Consider the following 20,021-nt stretch of genomic DNA (forward strand, 5'->3'; position numbering starts at 1 on the left):
GATAATATATTTAAAGGAACTAAATAATAGGAGAGATAGCACAGTCTACTAAATAGAAAATCAGAGAGACTTTATACAGTAATATAAATAAAAAGCAAAAGTACCATTTTTGATACTTACTTTATTTCTCTCTCTCGCTTGTTGTTTCATCAAGAGATGCATAGCTACAGCTGAATACAGCCTATACTGATTGTTGTGAGTGGTCCTCGACCAACTCTGGTAGTGATAGATTCTGAGGAGGATGAGCCAGGCCCATCTTGGTCTACTGGGCCAGTGGTTTTGCCTGCTGATGCAGAAAGTGAAAGTGAGGGAGAAATAGACCTGGATGAACCTGAAAGACCCTCAGAAGTGGCAGATATGCTAATGACAATTGTCACAGTCTGACATAGAGGAGGAAGAAGAAGTATGAGCTTTTGTTAGATACCCGCTTTAAAAGACTAAGAAAATACTTGTATGGATGGGAAAAGGAAATCTGTAGTTGTTAACTCTAGGAAATTGATGACTATTCCCCATAGGTATTTAAGGATGGCCAATGGGAAATTTGAGGTGGAGTTTCAATGTTTTATAATGGAGTCCATTGATGTTTGGGGTTCCATCCATATTATGCTAGCCAACTGTTATTTCTCAGCTAAAATCCTTGGAGTAAAAGTGCCTTGTCTGTGGAGTCTGAGAAGCTGTAAATGTAAGTCAGTGAAACAGAAGACTCTTTATCTCGTAAAGGAATGTGCAAATTAGCTTTGATCTTCAGCAGCACCCTAGCCGCTGGATTGTTATCTTTTAACTCCTCTCACTGAGAAGCTGCCAAGATGAACTCACATGCATGAATTTGGCTTGTATAAATGCTGCTTTCTATTTTAAAATACAGGTATCAGCACGTGGATTTCTCCTTTGTTTTCAATCTGCGTAGGCCTGGGATAGAAGACTGACTAGCAAGCACTACAGAGTCCTCCTTTTGACTTTTTTTTTTTGCAAAAAATGACAACATGAATTAGAAAAATCTCAAATAGATGTTTAAAAGCTTATGCAATCTACTTTGTACTATGAACACTGTGAAAAAATGCAAAGTTGGATAACACAAACCAGTCAGAATAATTGAATGTGATGTTACAGTGAAAAACTCAATATACACAGGTATTAGGAGTCTAATTTAGAGCATACAATATCATATCAGGAAGATAGGACAAATTATGTACATTTGCAATTGATGGTCATATCATTCAGTGTAGTATAAAAGTAGTCCTCATTGTATTACCACTCTTTCAACAAATGTTCAAAGTTGTGATGATGCTAAATGAGGGGGATTTATCCTCACAGTTGTGGACACTGCACTCTAGCCACAATCACATGATTGTGTTTGGAGCACTTGGTTACCAGCTCACAATTTTGTCTGTAGCAATGTCCTATGATCATATAATCATCCTATTGGACCTTCACTGAAAATTTTGGACAAGCAATGTCAATGGGGAAGATAATAGGAAGTAGCAAATGACTGCAGGATGCTGTCAGGTACAAGATTCACTAATGATACCAGCTAAGACTATTGCAACTATGTTGTAGGTTGGTGCAGTCATATGACATAGAATTTTATCACTGTGTTACTTAGCAACAGAGTTGCCATTTCTAATTGCCATTCTTAAGTGAGAACTGTCAGTAATGATTTACATATGGGATTATTAAAATTCAGGAAGCTAGTAAAAGCTAATACACAATATTCAGGTTGCATATATTTTTACAAATAAACAAAAGTGGATTACATCTATATTTATCTTTGGGATGAAAAGTGAAACATGAAAGTTAATATAATCATATGAAACTAATGAAATGTATCTGCTGCAGGCATAAATAAAAAGTCAAATTTAGCCATTGTGCCAGTAAAACAATGTGTGTACTATTACTTCAATAGCAGGATTAAGTTAAATGATTATCTCAGTATGACTTAATGTTATAGGTATTAACCTAAGCCAGAATTCAAGCCAAGCTTTTCAGGAACCAATTTTGATTAACAGGCTACAGGAAGAGCATTTTCTATTCAACTGTCCTTTGGAATATCCTCCTTCCAAAAATGAGGTCTTTTGGAAGAGTTACCTGGCCAATTTGCATGGGGCTCAGGGAGAAGTAGCTACCTTTGGATTGGCTAGTGCCTTGAAGCCCTTCCCTCGCTTTTTCCATTTTAATTATTATACTCCTGTTTTAAAAGTGCCCTACAAAAGTATGGTCTTTATATGATTTTCAGCTTTTAATTGTACACTATCCAGAGTTGTTTGGTGCAATGGGTTGTCTCCAAATTTGATTTAAAAAATAAAAATAAAATGTTACATATATATAATTTTCTTAATCTGGCATAATATTGCAATATATAGGGTAATCTTTATTCCCCATTTCTGATATTACATACCAGTAGATTTTCATGTTTACAATTATTTTTAAAAATAATTTTATTATTTATTACTTTATAAATAACTTAAGGCTGCAAACATATAGCATCCACCACATAATTTTGGTCTGAAAGTTAAAAGGATTCCATCATATATACCACTTTTCAAATTCCACAAACACATCTAAGCATGTTGCCTGTGGCAAAGCTATAATTATTACATTTATGTTTGTAAGCCAAATATTTATCAATAGTAAAATTTTCTAGGTTGCCTATTGTATTACATATAGTAGAAATAAAGATGGTACTCAATTTACAACCATTCGTTTAGTGATTGATCAGTTACATATATATATATATATATATATATATATATATATATATGTTAAAATGTTTTCAGCTGGAATTTTAAAATTAAGGGAGACTAGGATGGTCCCATTTCGGCCTAGTTGTCGGCTATAAATATATTAACTGCCTTGTAGTGGTCCTGGGTTGGGCCTAGAGGCAAAAAGGAGCTGTGACGTTCCTTAAATATACCAGGGTGATCCGACTTAAGAAAAAAAAAAAAATATATATATATATATATATATATATATATATATATATATATATATATATATATATGTAGATTGTTCTGAGTTCGGGTTTTGCCCTGTGTAATGTTTTGCATGTCTATGCGACGTTTCGGCGAAATCACATTCACCATCATCAGGCTGGAGTTCCAATCTTTGTGTTTTTGCAAAAACACAAAGATTGGAACTCCAGCCTGATGATGGTGAATGTGATTTCGCCGAAACGTCGCATAGACATGCAAAACATTACACAGGGCAAAACCCGAACTCAGAACAATCTACATACATATACCCGTGAAAATTTACGAAAACAAATATATATATATATATATATATATATATATTGTTCTGAGTTCGGGTTTTGCCCTGTGTAATATTTTGCATGTCTATGCGACGTTTCGGTGAAATCACATTCACCATCATCAGGCAAAACAGGGCAAAACAGGGCAAAACCCAAACTCAGAACAATCTACATACATATACCCGTGAAAATTTACGAAAACACACACACATATATATATATATATATATATGATGGTTGTCAAGGTCATGTGATCTTTTGTGATATAATAATAACAATAACAACAACAGTTGGAAGGAACCTTGGAGGTCTTCTAGTCCAACCCCCTGCCTAGGCAGGAAACCCTACACTATTTCAGACAAATGGTTATCCAACATCTTTAAAACTTCTAGTGTTGGAATATTCAGAACTTCTGATGGCAAGCTGTTCCATCTTCTGACAAGTCAATGGAGAATCCAGATTCACTTAACTGTTACTACCACCCAATGATTCCCTAACTGTGTCATGAAAGCTCATAAAATGGGGCAAAACCCGCTTAATAACTGTTTTTTTTAATTAATTAATTTATTTATTTATTTATTGATTGATTGATTGATTGATTGGATTTGTATGCCGCCCCTCTTGATTGATTGATTGATTGATTGGATTTGTATGCCGCCCCTCTCCGGAGACTCGGGGCGGCTAACAGCAACAATAAAGCAGTGTACAATAGTTTTACAGAAATGTTGCATTCACTTGTGGTTATAATTCAAAGGAATTATCTGTACCATGCTAACTGGGTTGGGAGGACTGCAATCCACCACTCTAAATGCTGCCTGCTTCAATTGTAAAAGTGTGAAACTATTGAACTCTATACTATTGTCTTGACTGCCTCTCAACAATTAATTTTTTTTAAAGTTGTTGGTTTTAAATTGTTTTAAACTGTTTTCAGGGGTTTTAATGTTACATTTGTCTGTGTTATTTTCTGGTGGTGAGCTGCCCAGAGTCTCTCGGGGAGTTGGGCGGCATACAAATCCAAATAAATAAAATCTCTCACGAACTTCCCAGGATTCAAAAAGAGCATGGAAATGGATATCTTGACCTGTAGAAGTGTCAAAAGAAAGGACTTTGTAATCACATTCTTATTGCATTTTGCCTTCACACAACCAACAAAACCAACAAATACTGGGGAACAATTTGTAACACAATTTCTATTGAGTTTGATTTTTGAGCTTTTTTATAGTTAATTAGGCATGCTGGTTACAAAACTAGTTAAGCTAGTAGTTAGCTTTCTTCTACCAGGTCAAGTTTTTTCTCTTCTCCTTATATATATAATATAGTTAATTATGCAACATAAGCATCAAATTGCATTTTCTACATTGCTAACTTTTAGGAAAATCTTGGTGCAGTCAATGATGAGCAGGGTGAGCGATTCCACCAGGATTTGAAGGTCATGAGGCACAGTATCAAGGTAGATGGGATGTACATATGATGGCTGACTATTGTTGGAGCATCAAGTGAGAACGTCCACAGATTAACCACTCCAGAAAAAGCTATAAGTGGATTTTTTTACCTTAATATGTATAATGACCATTTGATAAAAAACCAACGTAGCACAATTTAACTTGCAGTAACTATTATAGTCTTTGTATGAATAAAATTATTCTTTGTAAACAGTATTTTTGGTAAGTTTTTACTTTCCTTTAAATGTACAATTTGTAATGACTTTTGAGGGTATCCAGTAGCTCAGTATTTCCCAACCTTGGCAACTTAAAGATATCTGGACTTCAACTCCCAGAATTCTGGGAGTTGAAGTCCAAATATCTTTAAGTTGCCAAGGTTGGGAAACACTGCTGTAGCTTAAAACGGTGTCGTGATAGACAAAAACTCGTCATTTTTGGATCCAGAGACCCAGTTGAAAGTAAGTCACAGATTTAAGACAACGAAATTGTTGTTCCCCAGTGTTATTAACTGCCAAGGGTTTTTTAAAAAACATAAACACTTTGCACAAGTGGTGAACCTGTTTTCTTAAAAGGGGAGGAAAGAGAGTTGGTGACTTTAAAGGCGGGAAGACCCAAAGCCCAAAACAACCATGGGGTGATTTGCAAGAAAGGGTCTCCCGAAGCGCGTCCCCACCCCTCACCCCTCACGCCAGGCGGGCAGGCCGTCGCTTCAGGTGAATCGCAGCCCCCGCCTCAGCCGGGGACAAGGGGCGCAACGGGCATCTGGAGCAACCGCCGCCGTGAAGCAGAAAGCGGCCCGCCGTGCCGGGCGGCTACGCACCGTGTATTCCCGCACTTGGCTGTGGAAGTTCTGCTCACGGATGGTCACTTCGTCCGCGTCCATCCTGTCATAACCCTCGCCGGGTAGCCCCCTCCAGCAACGGCCGCAGCTGCCCCCGCGCCTCCTGACTTCCAGGCGACAAGCTAGAGACCATGGCCGGTGGGCAGCGCCTGGCGATCGGGACCCTCTTCAGGCCGGGGACGGAGGAAACTTGGGCCCAACGGGCCACTCGCGGGGGCGCCAACGGTGACAATAACAACAACAACGGTAGAGGCGGCAGCAGCACCGCGCGCGGCACCAACGACCACACGCCGTCCCGCCCCTTCCCTCGCGCGGGGGCCTGTCAGTCCCTCCTGCGCCACTAAGAGGGCGAGCACTAACGTCCACACGCCACTCCGCCCCTTCCCTCGCGCGGAAGCCTGTCAGTCCCTCCTGCGCCAATAAGAAGACGAGCACCAACCTCCACAAGCCGCCGCCCCCCCTCCGCTTCCTTCGCACGAGGGGCCTGTCAATCCCTCCTGCGCCAGTAAGAATACAAGCACCTACGTCACACGCCGCCCCGCCCCTTCCCTCGCGCAGGGGCCTGTCGTCCCTCCTGCGCCACTAAGAGGGCGAGCGCACCAAAGAGCGGTCTCGCGGGGAGAAGTGCGCCTGCGCAAACGTTGACAAGCGGTAGGGGCGCCAACGGCCTGCAAAGCTTGAAACAGGAGGAGGTTCTGTTCGTGATTTGGGGGGGGGGGGGGGGGGGCGCTGATCGGCACCGAGGACCAATAATAAGTAAGAAGGCGGAGCTTCGGTTTTCGGCGGGGCGCTGGAAATGCGCGCCCTGTAAAATGTGACATTGGCTTTTTTTTTTCCTGAAGAGAAACAGTGGAAGGGAAGTCCGCCTAGCAGCTAGCACGTTGTAGGAAGTATACCCTACGCCAGTGTTTCCCAACCTTGGCAACTTGAAGATATTTGGACTTCAACTCCCAGAATTCCCCAGCCAGAGAATGCTACCTGGGGAATTCTGGGAGTTGAAGTCCAAATATCTTCAGGTTGCCAAGGTTGGGAAACACTGCCCTACGCAACTAGACTTACAATCCTAGGCTTAGAAAGCTTAGAACTACATCGCCTTAAACATGACCTAAGCGTAACCCATAAAATCATCTGCTACAACGTCCTTCCTGTCAACCACTACTTCAGCTTCAACCACAACAACACACGAGCACACAACAGATACAAACTTAAAGTAAACCACTTCACACATGACTGCAAGAAATACGACTTTAGTAATCAACTAGTTAATGCATGGAACTCACTATATTGTATCTGTATCTGTAGAATCATCACCTAACCCCCAAAACTTTACCGTTAGACTATCCACTGTTGACCTCTCCCGATTTGTAAGAGGTCAGTAAGGGCGTGCATAAGTGCACCAGCATGCCTTCCATCCAGGGGTGGGCTACTGCCCGGATTGGGGGGGGGGGGTATGCAGTAGGGTAGTGAAAATGGAGCTCTACCCCAGAGCACCCAATTTGCACTGAAAGATGAAAGAAAATGCAGAGCACCCTGCATAAGCCACACCGACAGTGTGGTAGCAAAAATTTTGGTAGTCCTTCACTGCTTCCATCCCGTCCTAATATTTCTCTCTTACTAGTATCATGTATATAAATATCATTCTTGACAAAAACAAACACATAAATAAATAAAAATGAAGGTAAAAGGTATTAGTTGGGGATTCCGACACGCGAAGCGTAAGCTGACAAAATTTGTCATTGATTTGTTGAATTTTATGAACCACTTCACTGAACACTACTCTTAAGTGGACTAACAAAGAGCAATAACTGTAATAGACAATGCAAAAAGTACCACAGCATTAAAAAAAAAGCATAGATTGTGTGTGTACTGAGCTCACCAAGAGATGTGCAAATCCAGGCTTCTGTTGTTTCTGTATTTTTGTATTGTACTGTCTTTTTGTTTTTGATGTATGTATTTTTTTAAAGAGAAACTTAATAAAAACTATTTTTTAAAAAGTTTTCACATAAATTCAAAATTGTGTTTTTAGTATATCTGTTCTACAATGCTAAGCTTCTCAATGAGATTTCTCTTGCATTTCTTTTCATTTAATTCTTCCCATGCCAGAGAGAGAGGGAGAGAGAGGGGGGGGAGTGAGTGAGTGGGAGAGAGAGAGAGAGAAATCTTTGCACTTGCTTGCAGATGCACAAGACTTTGGAAATTGACCCAGATGTCATCAGGGTAAGAGCTTCAAATATCATAAAAAATAAGATTTATAGTACATTTCCTGAAGCAAAATGGCCCTTTCCATGTTTTTCCCCACACTGAATTTCCATTGCATGGAAAATGCATCAGTTCCCCATCAATAACAATTGTACTAAAAATCTATAAATTTAAAATGACAACCTTTTAAAAGTGCAAAGAGAGTAATCCAACTGTAGTCATTGTGAATTCCATTGCAGAGCAATTGAAACATTTGACTAACAGTTTATAAACCTGGCATATATTAAAACACATATTTAATTTTGACATATGTAATGTGTTTAGCATGAACAATTGTGGAAAATATTAAGCTTAAATAATTTTCCAGTTTGTTTATGTTATTAGTTTTTGTAATTATGGAAAGCTAAACTGTGTAGCCAGGTGCTTTAATCCTCTCCAGAAAATGAAAGAGGAAACAGAAGATGTAGTTTAAAACTAATCAAAGAGAGAAGCAACCTGAAATTAAGGATAATCTGTTTGTTGGATTTGTACACTGCCCCTCTCCGAAGGCGGTGCTCCAATATCTCGGGTTGCCACAAAGAAGAGAAAGGCAACCTATTCTCCAAAGCACCTGAAGACAGAACAAAAAGCAATGGGTGGAAACTAAACAAGGAGAGAAGCAATTTAGAACTAAGGAAAAATTTCCTGACAGTGAGGACAATTAACCAGTGGAACAGCTTGCCTCCAGGAATCGTAGGAGCTCCATGACTGGATGTTGTTAAGAAAAGTCTAGACCCGTGATGACAAACCTATGGCAGGTGAGCCACAGGTGGCATGTGAAGCCATATCTGCTGGCACACAAGCCATCACCCTAGCTCAGCTCCTGCACACATGTGGGTGCCCACTAGCTGATTTTTGGCTTGCATAGAGGTGCTAGGAGGACATTGGTTGCCGATCAGTTTCCGGTCACAATTCAAAGTGTTGGTTATGACCTATAAAGCCCTTCATGGCACCGGGCCAGAATATCTCAGGGACCGCCTTCTGCCGCACGAATCCCAGCGACCAGTTAGGTCCCACAGAGTTGGCCTTCTCCGGGTCCCGTCAACCAAACAATGTCACTTGGCGGGACCCAGAGGAAGAGCCTTCCCTGTGGCGGCCCCGACCCTCTGGATCCAACTCCCCCCAGAGATTAGAATTGCCCCCACCCTCCTTGCCTTTCGTAAGCTGCTTAAAACCCACCTCTGCCGCCAGGCATGGGGGAACTAAGATACACTTTCCCCCTAGGCCTTCACAATTTTATGTATGGTATGTTTGCATGTATGATTGGTTTTTATATAATGGGTTTTTAACTGGTTTTTTTAGTATTGGATTTTGTTGTACTGTTTTACTGCTGTTGTTAGCCGCCCCGAGTCTGCGAGAGGGGCGGCATACAAATCGAATTAATAATAATAATAATAATAATAATAATAATAATAATAATAATAATAATAATAATAATTTTCAGGCTCCGGGGTGGGCAGGGAGGGTGTTTTCGGCTTCCCCAAGCTCCAAGAAAGCTTCTGGAGACTAAGGAAGGAGGAAAATGGGCCTGCCGGACCCAACTGAAGTCAGGAAATGGGGGGTTGGGGGCATGCTTGTGATAGTGTCCACGTGCACTATTTCAGCACCCAGGGGGAAAAAGGCTTGTCACCACTGGTCAAGAGAATCATTTGTCTGAGATGCTATAGGTTTTCCTGCTCTATTCTATTCTAAGTATGTATGTATGTATGTATGTATTTATTTATTTATTTATTTTGACCAATACAAAATGAAAGCTAAAGAGAATAAAAACATGTAGTAATAAATATCAGGAAAAGGATAGAAGAAGAGATGTGAGAATAAAATACGTTAATGAGGAATAGAGTAAAAGATATATGAATGGAAGAAAAGATATACAGTGATACCTCGTCTTACGAACCCCTCGTCATAGGAACGTTTTGAGATACGAACCCGGGGTTTAAGATTTTTTTGCCTCTTCTTCCGAATTATTTTCACCTTACGAGCCTCGTCCTGGAACCAATTAAGTTCGTAAGACAAGGTATCACTGTATAAGATATAGGGGGGACAATTGGACAGGGGACGGAAGGCACACTAGTGCACTTATGCTCGCCCCTTATTTTGGCTGTGCATGCGCAGAAGCAAAAAAAGAGAGCAAAAATTGCCAAAATCTCATCCGCATGAGCATCCTTGCCCGAGTTTTTGCTTCAGGTGCGTGCGCAGAAGTAAAATTTCACATGTGGGTGCATGCACACTTGTTAGGTGTGCACCCGCCCCCACCGGACTCAGGGTCCCGTGCTGGAGGGAAAATTAAGTGAAGCCCTTCGCTTGAGAGAATATATATGTAGGTCAGGGTTGAACTGTGGGGTCCTTGGTGCTCTCTGAGCTTGGTTGTTTTCTTGCAAACATTTCATTACCCAATTAGGTCATATCATCAGTACTGGAAGGCTGTGGAGTTTATGAACTCCCTTATAGCACTGATGTTGTTATCTAGTTCGGCAATGAATTATCTGCAAGAAAAGCACCAAAGCTCTGAGAGCACCAATCTTCCCATAACATAATTATCCCTGTTGCATAGGGGTGGGCAATTAATTTTGCCATGGGGCCGCATGAGAAATTGGGATGGTTTTAGAGGGCTGGACTAATATAATTAACTCAGTTGTACCCAATACTGTAAAGACCCAGACCCTGGCCTGACCTAAACACCCAGACCCACTCTACAGACCCTAATTGTTTGCTTTACGGGAACATGGTGCACCACAGTCACTGTGCTGGAGTGTTTGTATGGTTTCTGTGCTCGGCTGCTCTCGGTAGAAGGTCAGGGTCTGCTCCAGTGCGAGCGTGAAAGAGCTCACCGTGTCTGTCGGGACTCCTCCGGTTCCTGCTTTCCTTGTGATTCATCAGGAAAGCAGGAACCGGAGCAGTGCTGGCAGACACGGTGAGCTCTTTCATGCTCGCACTGGAGCAGACCCTGACCTCCGCGAACCGGTCACAGATAGCGGGCGGGCCAGTCACAGACAGCAGGTGGGATGGATACGGCCTGTGGGCCGCCCTTGCCCAGGTCTGCTGTAGCAGCTATTCCAAAATATGTTAGATTTCAATTCCGAAAATTTCAATTTCAAAATAGCCAACCAGAAAACCAGATTGAGGTTGGCTACCTTAACAATATTCTATTCAAACCTCAATTCTCTCTGGAAATATATTAACCTACTGCTCTGGTTTTTAAAAAAATATATCTCCTGTTCCAGAAGTGATAGAGGTCTTCTGAAGGACCTGGAAGTCAGGTGACTCTTATAGACCAGCCAACTTGTCATCAATATCAATAATTTCCAATTGCACCTTGATTTACAAGAATACAGCAATTGTAATAATTAGCCCAGAGTGTCCGTTTGAAAAGTTGCCTATTTCTTGCTTTCCTCCGAAACAACGTAATAAATTAGACATTGGGGGTGGAATATAGGAGAATAGGGCTTCTCAAAAACTTACTGTAGAATGGATACAGTACTAAGAAATTCTCTGGACAGTTTATATCAAATCTACAACTTTCTACTTGGTATAGAGTCGACTATGTGTCAAATTCTCCAACTGAATTAAGAATTGTGTTGCATGGAAACCTCCAAATTTTGCTTTTTGCAAGAGGTCAAAGAGAAGAAACTGGGTTTAAGAAAATGACATAAAAATTGGGAGACCGTGAATTCTAGCCCCACCTTCAACATGAAGCACCTCCGGTGAGATTGGCCCACTTTCAGTCCTAGGAAGAGGCAAAACTTGGCCCACGGCGGGTAATTGTATGGATACTGGTTCACTTATCCAGGCAATCTCTGAGAGCAAGAATATTTAAAGAGAAGGGAAAAAAGGTAATTGATTTATTCACCAACATTCTAATCATGTGTCCTGATTTTTTATAGGACAATTATTTGCAAGTCTCAACTTTTGTGGCCAGTTGCTATTGTGGTAATTATCTTTTCAATTGAAGAAGACAGATGAATCAATCTCTGGTCTCAATTCAAAAAAGAATATTTATATCCATCATTTCAGTTTCCCATAGGTTGATGTGTCTGATTATCTGGCAGACTTTACATGTCGGAAGGTTTATTATACTTTTTGCCTGGATTTTTTTTTTTGGGGGGGGGGGGAGTGTAATTTCAACAATTAGTAAAGGATTTTTAAAAAACTGAAACATGGTTCTTTATAACTGAATGGTACATTTATACCCTGATGCTAGAGATCATACATGAAGTAGCCGTGCAGCTCCTGCAAAAAGCATACATAAAGAAGACATGCGTCTCCTGAAAAATTATACTGAAATAAACTGCAATTCCAGTGGAAATGAAAATATTAAATGTATACTTTGGAGAAGGGTGGCATACAAATATAATAATAATAATAATAAGACGATGATGTGTGTGCAGGTTTTTCTTCGACTAAAATGGATAAACAGCAAGCGGAGCATAGATAGTCCTCAACTTGCAATGGGAAAGGAGACTACCCAATAAGGTAACTTATAACCAGTAATTCACTCCTATGGGAACAGTCAAGAACGCAGTTCCGGTAGCAAAATTTGGAGCTCCACCACAGAGCACCCAATTTGCACTGAAAGATGTTGAAACAAAATGTATAAGCCACGCCCACAATGTGGTAGTAAAAATTTTGGTAGCCCATCACTGCTTGTAACCATGGTCAATGCACAAGAGACCTGATTTATTACCATTTTTTGCTGCAGTCATTAAGCGGACAGGCAATTATTAAGTGAATCCATTGTTCGCTCTAGGGAGTATTTACCAGAAACTAAAATCTGTGTGCCTCGGGTTTATCATCATTTATTTATTTATTTTGTCAAGTACATACTGGTAGTATACAAAGATATAACAACATTTATATACATGATATTAGTAAGAGAGAAACATTAGGACAGGGGGATGTTAGGCACAATGGAGCACTTATACATGACAATGCATATTGTCATGCTGACAATATAGAATAGAATAGAATAGAATAGAATAGAATAGAATTTTATTGGCCAAGTGTGACTGGACACACAAGGAACCTGTCCTGGTGCATATGCTCTCAGCGTACATAAAATAAAATATACATTTGTCAAGAATCATGTGGTACAACACTTAATGATTGTCATAGGGGTCAAATAAGCAATGAAGAAGCAATATTAATAAAAAATCTTAGGATATAAGCAACAAGTTACAGTCATACAGTCAACATGGGAGGAAATGGGTGATAGGAATGATGAGAAAAACTAGTAGAATAGAAGTGCAGATTTAGTAGAAAGTCTGACAGTGTTGAGGGAATTATTTGTTTATGACCAGGGAAATGTCATTGGACAGCTAAAAAACAGAGATGACCACTAGATGACCACAAGAGTTAGAAACACCTGGAGAGGGGAAATATTTACATTTAGACATCCAATAGCATTATCATGTATTTGTTTAGATTCAATGTGTCGTATCAACCTAGCCAGCCTATAAATCAATGATAGGTTGCTCCCGGTTTGGCCCGGTTCTAAGAACCAGTAGTGCTGGTGATGGCAGGCTCTGCCCACTTGCCCAGGATGCTTCTGCCTATGTGCAGAAGCATTGCGTGCATGCATGCAAACTAGTAGATAGATCAGAGGATAATTAGAACTGCAGAAAAAAAGCAATTACCACCAACCTGCCTTCCATTGGGGGCCTGTATGCTGCACCAGTCAAAAGGAGGGCTATGAAAATATTTATAGGCCCTTCACATCCTGGACATAAACTGTTTCAACTCTACCCTCAAAACAACGCTACAGAGCACTGCACACCAGGACAACTAGACACAAGAACAGTTTTCCCCCGAATGCCATCACTCTGTTAAACAAATAATTCCCTCACCACTGTCAAATTATTCACAAGGGCAGCATTACTATTAGTCTTCTCGTCATTCCTATCACCCATCTCCTCCCACTTATGACTGTACGACTGTAACTTGTTGCTTGTATCCTTATGATTTATATTAAAATTGATTGTTTCCTGATTGCTTACTTGTATTCTACGACAGTCATTAAGTGTTGTACCTTACGATTCTTCACAAATGTATCTTTTATGTACACTGAAAGCATTTGCAGGAGGAATAAATTCCTTGTGCGTCCACCACACTTGGCCAACAAAGAATTATATTCTATTCTACTCTACTCTATTCTACTCTACTCTACTCTATTCTATTGTAAAGGATTTTCAAACCCACTACTACCATAAATGATGGGATTTATAAATCATAACTCAGGTTGCACAAACAGCTAATTGTGATTTATTCCAAAATCTTGACTAAATAAACCATGACTCGTAACATTTTGGGACAGCTTATAAAATGTGTCCGTATTGAGGGAAACGTACTTTAGTTTTGAATGCCAGTCTTTTTGGATTAAGTCAGTGCAATCTATCCTTTCCTTAAAGGACAGGATGTCTTAAAAGCTTGTCGACACATTTGCATTCTGTAATTTGCATTCCCCGTATCACAACTCCTCCGTTTATAGTTCCTTCTGGAAGGCATAGCCTTTGGTCGGAACACATCTGTGACTTTGCCAAAGGCAAAGGACAAGATGGCGTGGTTCTTGTCAGATTGCTATAAAAGGAGATCTGAATTAGACTGTGACTCATTCCAAAGCACTCAAAGATATATTGAGGGAGAAACTGATGGAATTTAATTGAAGACCTGCTAGAATTAGCTGAGTAAGCTGGCCTTGTTGCTTCAGAAGGAGAAACTCTGCATAACTTAATACCGATATTTAATCACTTCTGAAGCACCTTTGATAAGAAGTACATGCTAAGCATTGAGCTCTCCTGCTTTTGTGGTGCAAACACGACTGACCTATAACAATTCAAGAGGATCTTAGTGGGATTTGAGTCTGGCATTCCATGAATACTTAAAAGACCTGGTTGTTCTTCCTAGGTTGTAGTTTGACATGTATGAGGCCTGTTCTGCTGGCGTGTCTCAACCGCCCGTAATTACAGGGTAATTAGTCCAGGAAGACACACACCACACGATAAAAGGAAAACCCAAAAGTTTTTATAAACAGAAAAACAGAAACAGCTCCCTTTTTAAATGTCAAAGGGATTTTCTGGTACACACAAGGCACAGGTTAAATGCAGTCCAATTGCTCACCCAATAATGGGAAATTGAGTCCAATTCTAAAGTCCAGAGAGTCCACACACACAATCCTGAACAGCAAAAACCACGATCTTGATGAAACAATGAATCAGATAAACTGCCATGAGGCTAAAACACCAGGCTGCACTTTTATCTGTAGCACTAATTACAGCAGCCCCACCCAACCACAGGTGGCCTCATTTTCTCTTGTAATAATCCTTCAGTTGTTGTCTCCTATGCATCTCTCCATGCCTACATGGATGTGTCATTCATTCTTGTTCAGAATCCAGGGATGATACAGATGACTGATCTCCTCCTGGGCTGTCTGCCAAACTCCCTTCTTCCCTGTCACTCATGCTTCCTTGGTCAGAGAAGACTTTGTCGGGAGATTCTACTGGGAGCAAAACAGGCCTGCGGCATGTGGATGTCTCCCCCACATCCACCTCCACATTCCTTGGGGCAGGAGCTGGGTCAGAGATAACCACAAGAGGGGTCCTTGTTCGATGTGTCTAAAAAGTCAGCACTGTGAAGAGATCATCAAACGCTTTTGTCCAGCAGTGTTCCTTATCTAAATCAGGGGTCTGCAACCCATGGCTCTGGTGCCACATGTGACTCTTTCATCCTGCTTCTGTGGCTCCCTGTCACTCAAAATATGCATCATTACTGCGAATGTGCGACACCCGCTAGCAGATAATTTATCGAGCTTTTCGACCCATCTTTTTTTCATGTTTTTATTGCATGCAGAAATAAAAATGTGTTTTCTCTGTAGCTCGTTATTTATTTCATAACTGCAATACCTTAATTTATTTTATACATAGAATAAAGGTAAAATATGACATATACAGTGTTATCTTCATTTTAGATGTCAAAAGAGTTTTGTGTCTCCCGGTGTTTTCCTTTCTGTGGTAAACAGGTCCAAATAGCAATTTGTTTAAGGTTGCTGACTCCTGATCTAAATGGATATTAATGAGATTCCTCAATTTCCGAAATGATCTCTTCTGACCATCCTTTCTGCTTGCTCTTTTGAGAGATTATGGATAAGTGCAGAAGGATGCTGTCAGAATAGTATATCTAACCCACCTTCCCTTAAGCCCTAAGACAGCAAGAAAAAATATGGATGTTGCAGTATCTCACCCCAACATATGTGGGTTTTACATGGAAGCAGAGATGGTATTCAGCCGGTTCTGTCCAGTTCAGGTGAACCGATAGTGCTGACTGGGAGTGGCCCCACCCACTCACCCGCCCGGATGTAATTCCATTCCATGTATCCACATTTTCAGTGCGCATGTTCACACTTGCGAACCGATAGGGAAGGAATACTACCCCTGCATGAAAGGTGGAAGTTCTTGAAGCTAACACGGAGTATGTCATTTACTAAAATGCAAGGGTGCCTGAGTTCAATTCCTGGTAGAAAGTTTGAATCCAGTAGAATAAAGTGTGGCTATATATATCTGGCAATACCCAGTAAAAAAGAAGCAATTCATGTATTGCCTTCAGATTGTGGGAATCCGCAATGCTACAAACATATCTGCACTCCTTCCAGCCAAAGGCAGGCGTATCCGAGGAGAAACAAATACATTCATTCATTCATTCATTCATTCATTCATTCATTCATTCATTCATTAGATTTGTATTCCGCCCCTCTCCATAGACTCGGGGCGGCTCATAACAATAATAAAAACAATGTACAACAAATCTAATATTTAAAAATCTCTAAAAAACCCTTATTTTAAAAGCAAGACATACACACAAACATACCATGCATAAACTATATAGGCCTGGGGGAGATGTCTCAATTCCCCCATGCCTGATGGCAGAGGTGGGTTTTAAGGAGTTTACGAAAGGCAAGGAGGGTGGGGGCAATCCTAATCTCTGGGGGGAGCTGGTTCCGGAGGGTCGGGGGCACCACAGAGAAGGCTCTTCCCCTGGGTCCCACCAGACGACATTGTTTAAGAGGGAAAAGGTGTGTCTTACACTCCAAAAAATATGGTATTCTCTTTGAAACACAATCTCTGCAACTGTCCTAAGAATACAAAGACCTCTAACAATTGTCACTGCGCTGTACACATTGCCCTCCATGTATTCTCATAAGGGAGGAAGTTCTGGTTTCACTGCAAGGCATCCATCACACTGTTGACAACAATCTCTGTACATGATCTCAGTTTAATCTGCATATGTTTATTGAGAAATGAGATTTAATGGGGGACTCTAACCTTGCGGCCCATTATGTTATTGCTACTTTCATCTTTCTTTTGAGAAAGACTTTTGAAAGGACTTGGGCCTCTCCCAGAATGGAAATAGATTTGTTTTAATCCACAGGAAACATTTATACTGACGTCTGGGAGAATTAGAGCATGGATAAGGTCTATTCAGTCATGAGAGCTAAAAAATTACGTTTATATGTAAATATGTAGGCCCCATTAACCAATGCATTATGTTGATTATTTCTTTGCAACAGGGCTAATAGTGTAAAGATTTTACATAGGCACCAGGATGACGTACAAGTAGTTCTTAATTTATAACCACAATTAGGACAAAAATTTCCATAGCTAAGCAAGACGGTTGTTAAGTGAATCACCTGATTTTACAGATTTTACACACTGTTTTGCTATGGTTCTTGAAAATCACTGGAGTTGTTAAGTAAATCAGGTGTTAATTTAGTGAATCTAGTTTCCCCCATTAACTTTGCTCATTGGAAGCCCTCTGGAAAGGCCACTAATGTTAATCATGGGATAACCCCCTCCAATGCTGCAACTATTATAAATGCATGCCAATTGCAAAGCCCCTAAATTTGATCATGTGACCATGGGGATACTGTGATGGTAGAAAGTGTGAGGACGGGCCATAAATCACTTTTTTTTTCAGTCGTAACTTCATGAATGATTATAAATCAAAGAATATCTGTTTATAATTGCCATTTTAATTGTTTCAGATACAAGTTGAAGTGTTTCAAATGCAATTATCTTCTGTCTGTCGAGAGGTGAACCCTGTTATTTTAGAATAACATTGCAAATTGTGAGTAATGTAACAACGATGACCAATTTTTACTGTCAAAATAAGCATCAGCTTGCTGTTAACTTGCAAAAGAAATGTTGTGGGATTTAAAGAAAGAGAACTGTTTCTTGGCTGATCTTACTATTCTATGGCAGCCTTTCGCAACCTTGGCAACTTCAAGATTTGTGGACTTCAACTCCCAGACTTCTGGCTGGGGCATTCTTAGCTAGAGAATTCTGGGTGTTACAGTCCAGATAACCCAAAGTGATCAAGGCTGATAAATATTTCTTTGTGGCCAACAGACTTGCTTTTCCATTCATGTAGATTCTAGCCCGCCTTTATGAAGTTCAATCAGAAAAGAAACTCTCTGAGAGAAGTTCTAAATCAGTATAATGGATAACATTAAATATTCAAACATGCTAAGTTTGTCTGGTAAAGGGGGAGAATAGAAATACCAAACCAAGGTTAATCCAGCAAACCACAATTAAACAATTCATGCCACATATTTACCTACTACCATATTAAATGTTATACTTTTTTGTTGTGGTTAGCTCTGGCCCAGCTTCTGCCACAAGGACTGTGGATGTGGGGGAGACATCCACATGCTGCAGGCCTGTTCCCCCCCCCCCCCCCGTAGGAATCTGCTGATGAAGGCTCCTCTGACCAAGAAGACATGAGTGACAGGGAGGAGGAGAGTGTGGCAGACAGCTCAGAAGGAGATCACTTATCTAGCTCCTCCTTGGATTCGGAACAAGAGTTAATGATACAGCCACGCATGCGGAGAGCAATGCATAGGCAACAACAACTGAGAGATTATTATCAAAGAAAATGAGGCCACCTGTGGTTGGGTGGGGCTGTGGTAATTAGTGAGGCTGCTATAAATAGCAGCCTGTGGGTTTGGCCATTGTGGAGGATTATGTGATTGTTGTGTTTCGTGCCTGCTTTGCTGACTTTGATCTTTGTGTGCTGATTTTTCCCCGCTTTGAAACTAAACCAGAGCAAAGTGTGTTTCACTTTGTGAAAGAATAAGGACTGTGAATTGCCTCACAGCTGCAAGCTAAGTATCAGAGAACTGATAAGGGACTTGTACAAATTATCAATTTGTTTGGAGACAAGTGCTCTTTGCTATACAAAAAGAGTGCTTTGTTTATTTGCATTTTTCGGTATAAAGAACATTGTTTTGAATTTTCAAACGTGTGTGTGTGTCTGAAATTGTATCTGGGCATTTTTGGGAGGATTCTACCAGAGAGCTCGACAGAAGACTTTTTTATATATAAAGCTCAAACTTTGCAGTGGCTCCCTCAAATGATTAACTTGCTTTCGAATTACAGTGTTCCCTCGATTTTCACGGGTTCGAACTTCGCGGATAGCCTACACCACGGTTTTTCAAAAAATATTAATTAAAAATACTTCGCGGGTTTTTTTCTATACCACGGTTTTTCCCACCCAATGACATCATACGTCATCACCAAACTAATAATTTTTGCAAATAAATAACAAAAAAATTAATTATTGTTAATAAATAATTATGTTTATAAATATCAGGATCACTAAGTGTCTAATTCAATGGTGAGTACCAGTAATAATGGTGAGTAAATGGTTGTTAAGGGAATGGGAAATGGTAATTTAGGGGTTTAAAGTGTTAAGGGATGGCTTGTGATACTGTCCATAGCCCAAAATGGTGTATTTACTTCTACATCTCTACTTCGCGGAAATTCGACTTTTGCGGGCGGTCTCGGAACGCATCCCCCGCGGAAATCGAGGGAACACTGTATTCCCCACTCAATAAAATAAAATTTGGGGAATAAATAAATCTGCAATTTTTGAACAATTACATGTGTATCAAATGAAATCTTCCAACCTTACAGAATAGATTTTTTTGGTGGGAACTAAATGATAAAACAATCCAGTTGGGAGTATATTTTAATCAGAAGGATTAGCTCGCTATACTTCCTTAGTTGAACATTTGACTTCAGTTCCCAAGACGCAACATTTTACCGGGAATGGGTGTCTATAATTAAGTTCTTGCAACTCATGCTTATGTCATCAGTGATGTTATTTAGCCATGTCATCTTTAATTAGCCTTTTTTTCAACTGCCTTCTTCTTTTTTTTTCAAAAATGAGCTGTCCCTGAGAATTTTGAGTCTCAGGAGATCTGACC

General features: G+C 40.3%; 1 protein-coding gene across 1 annotated transcript in view; it reads right to left on the minus strand.

Annotated features, from left to right (window-relative positions):
* Window positions 1–5,922, minus strand: part of LMBR1 (limb development membrane protein 1) — a 69,856-nt gene extending 63,934 nt beyond the window's left edge. The window contains exon 1 of the mRNA XM_070727946.1: window positions 5,510–5,922. Coding sequence (XP_070584047.1) covers window positions 5,510–5,572 — 63 coding nt within the window. The 5' untranslated portion in view covers window positions 5,573–5,922. The remainder of the gene's footprint in view (window positions 1–5,509) is intronic.
* Window positions 5,923–20,021: the final 14,099 nt, after the last annotated feature.

Source organism: Erythrolamprus reginae, chromosome Z (assembly GCF_031021105.1).
Source record: "Erythrolamprus reginae isolate rEryReg1 chromosome Z, rEryReg1.hap1, whole genome shotgun sequence".
NCBI lineage: Eukaryota > Metazoa > Chordata > Lepidosauria > Squamata > Dipsadidae > Erythrolamprus > Erythrolamprus reginae.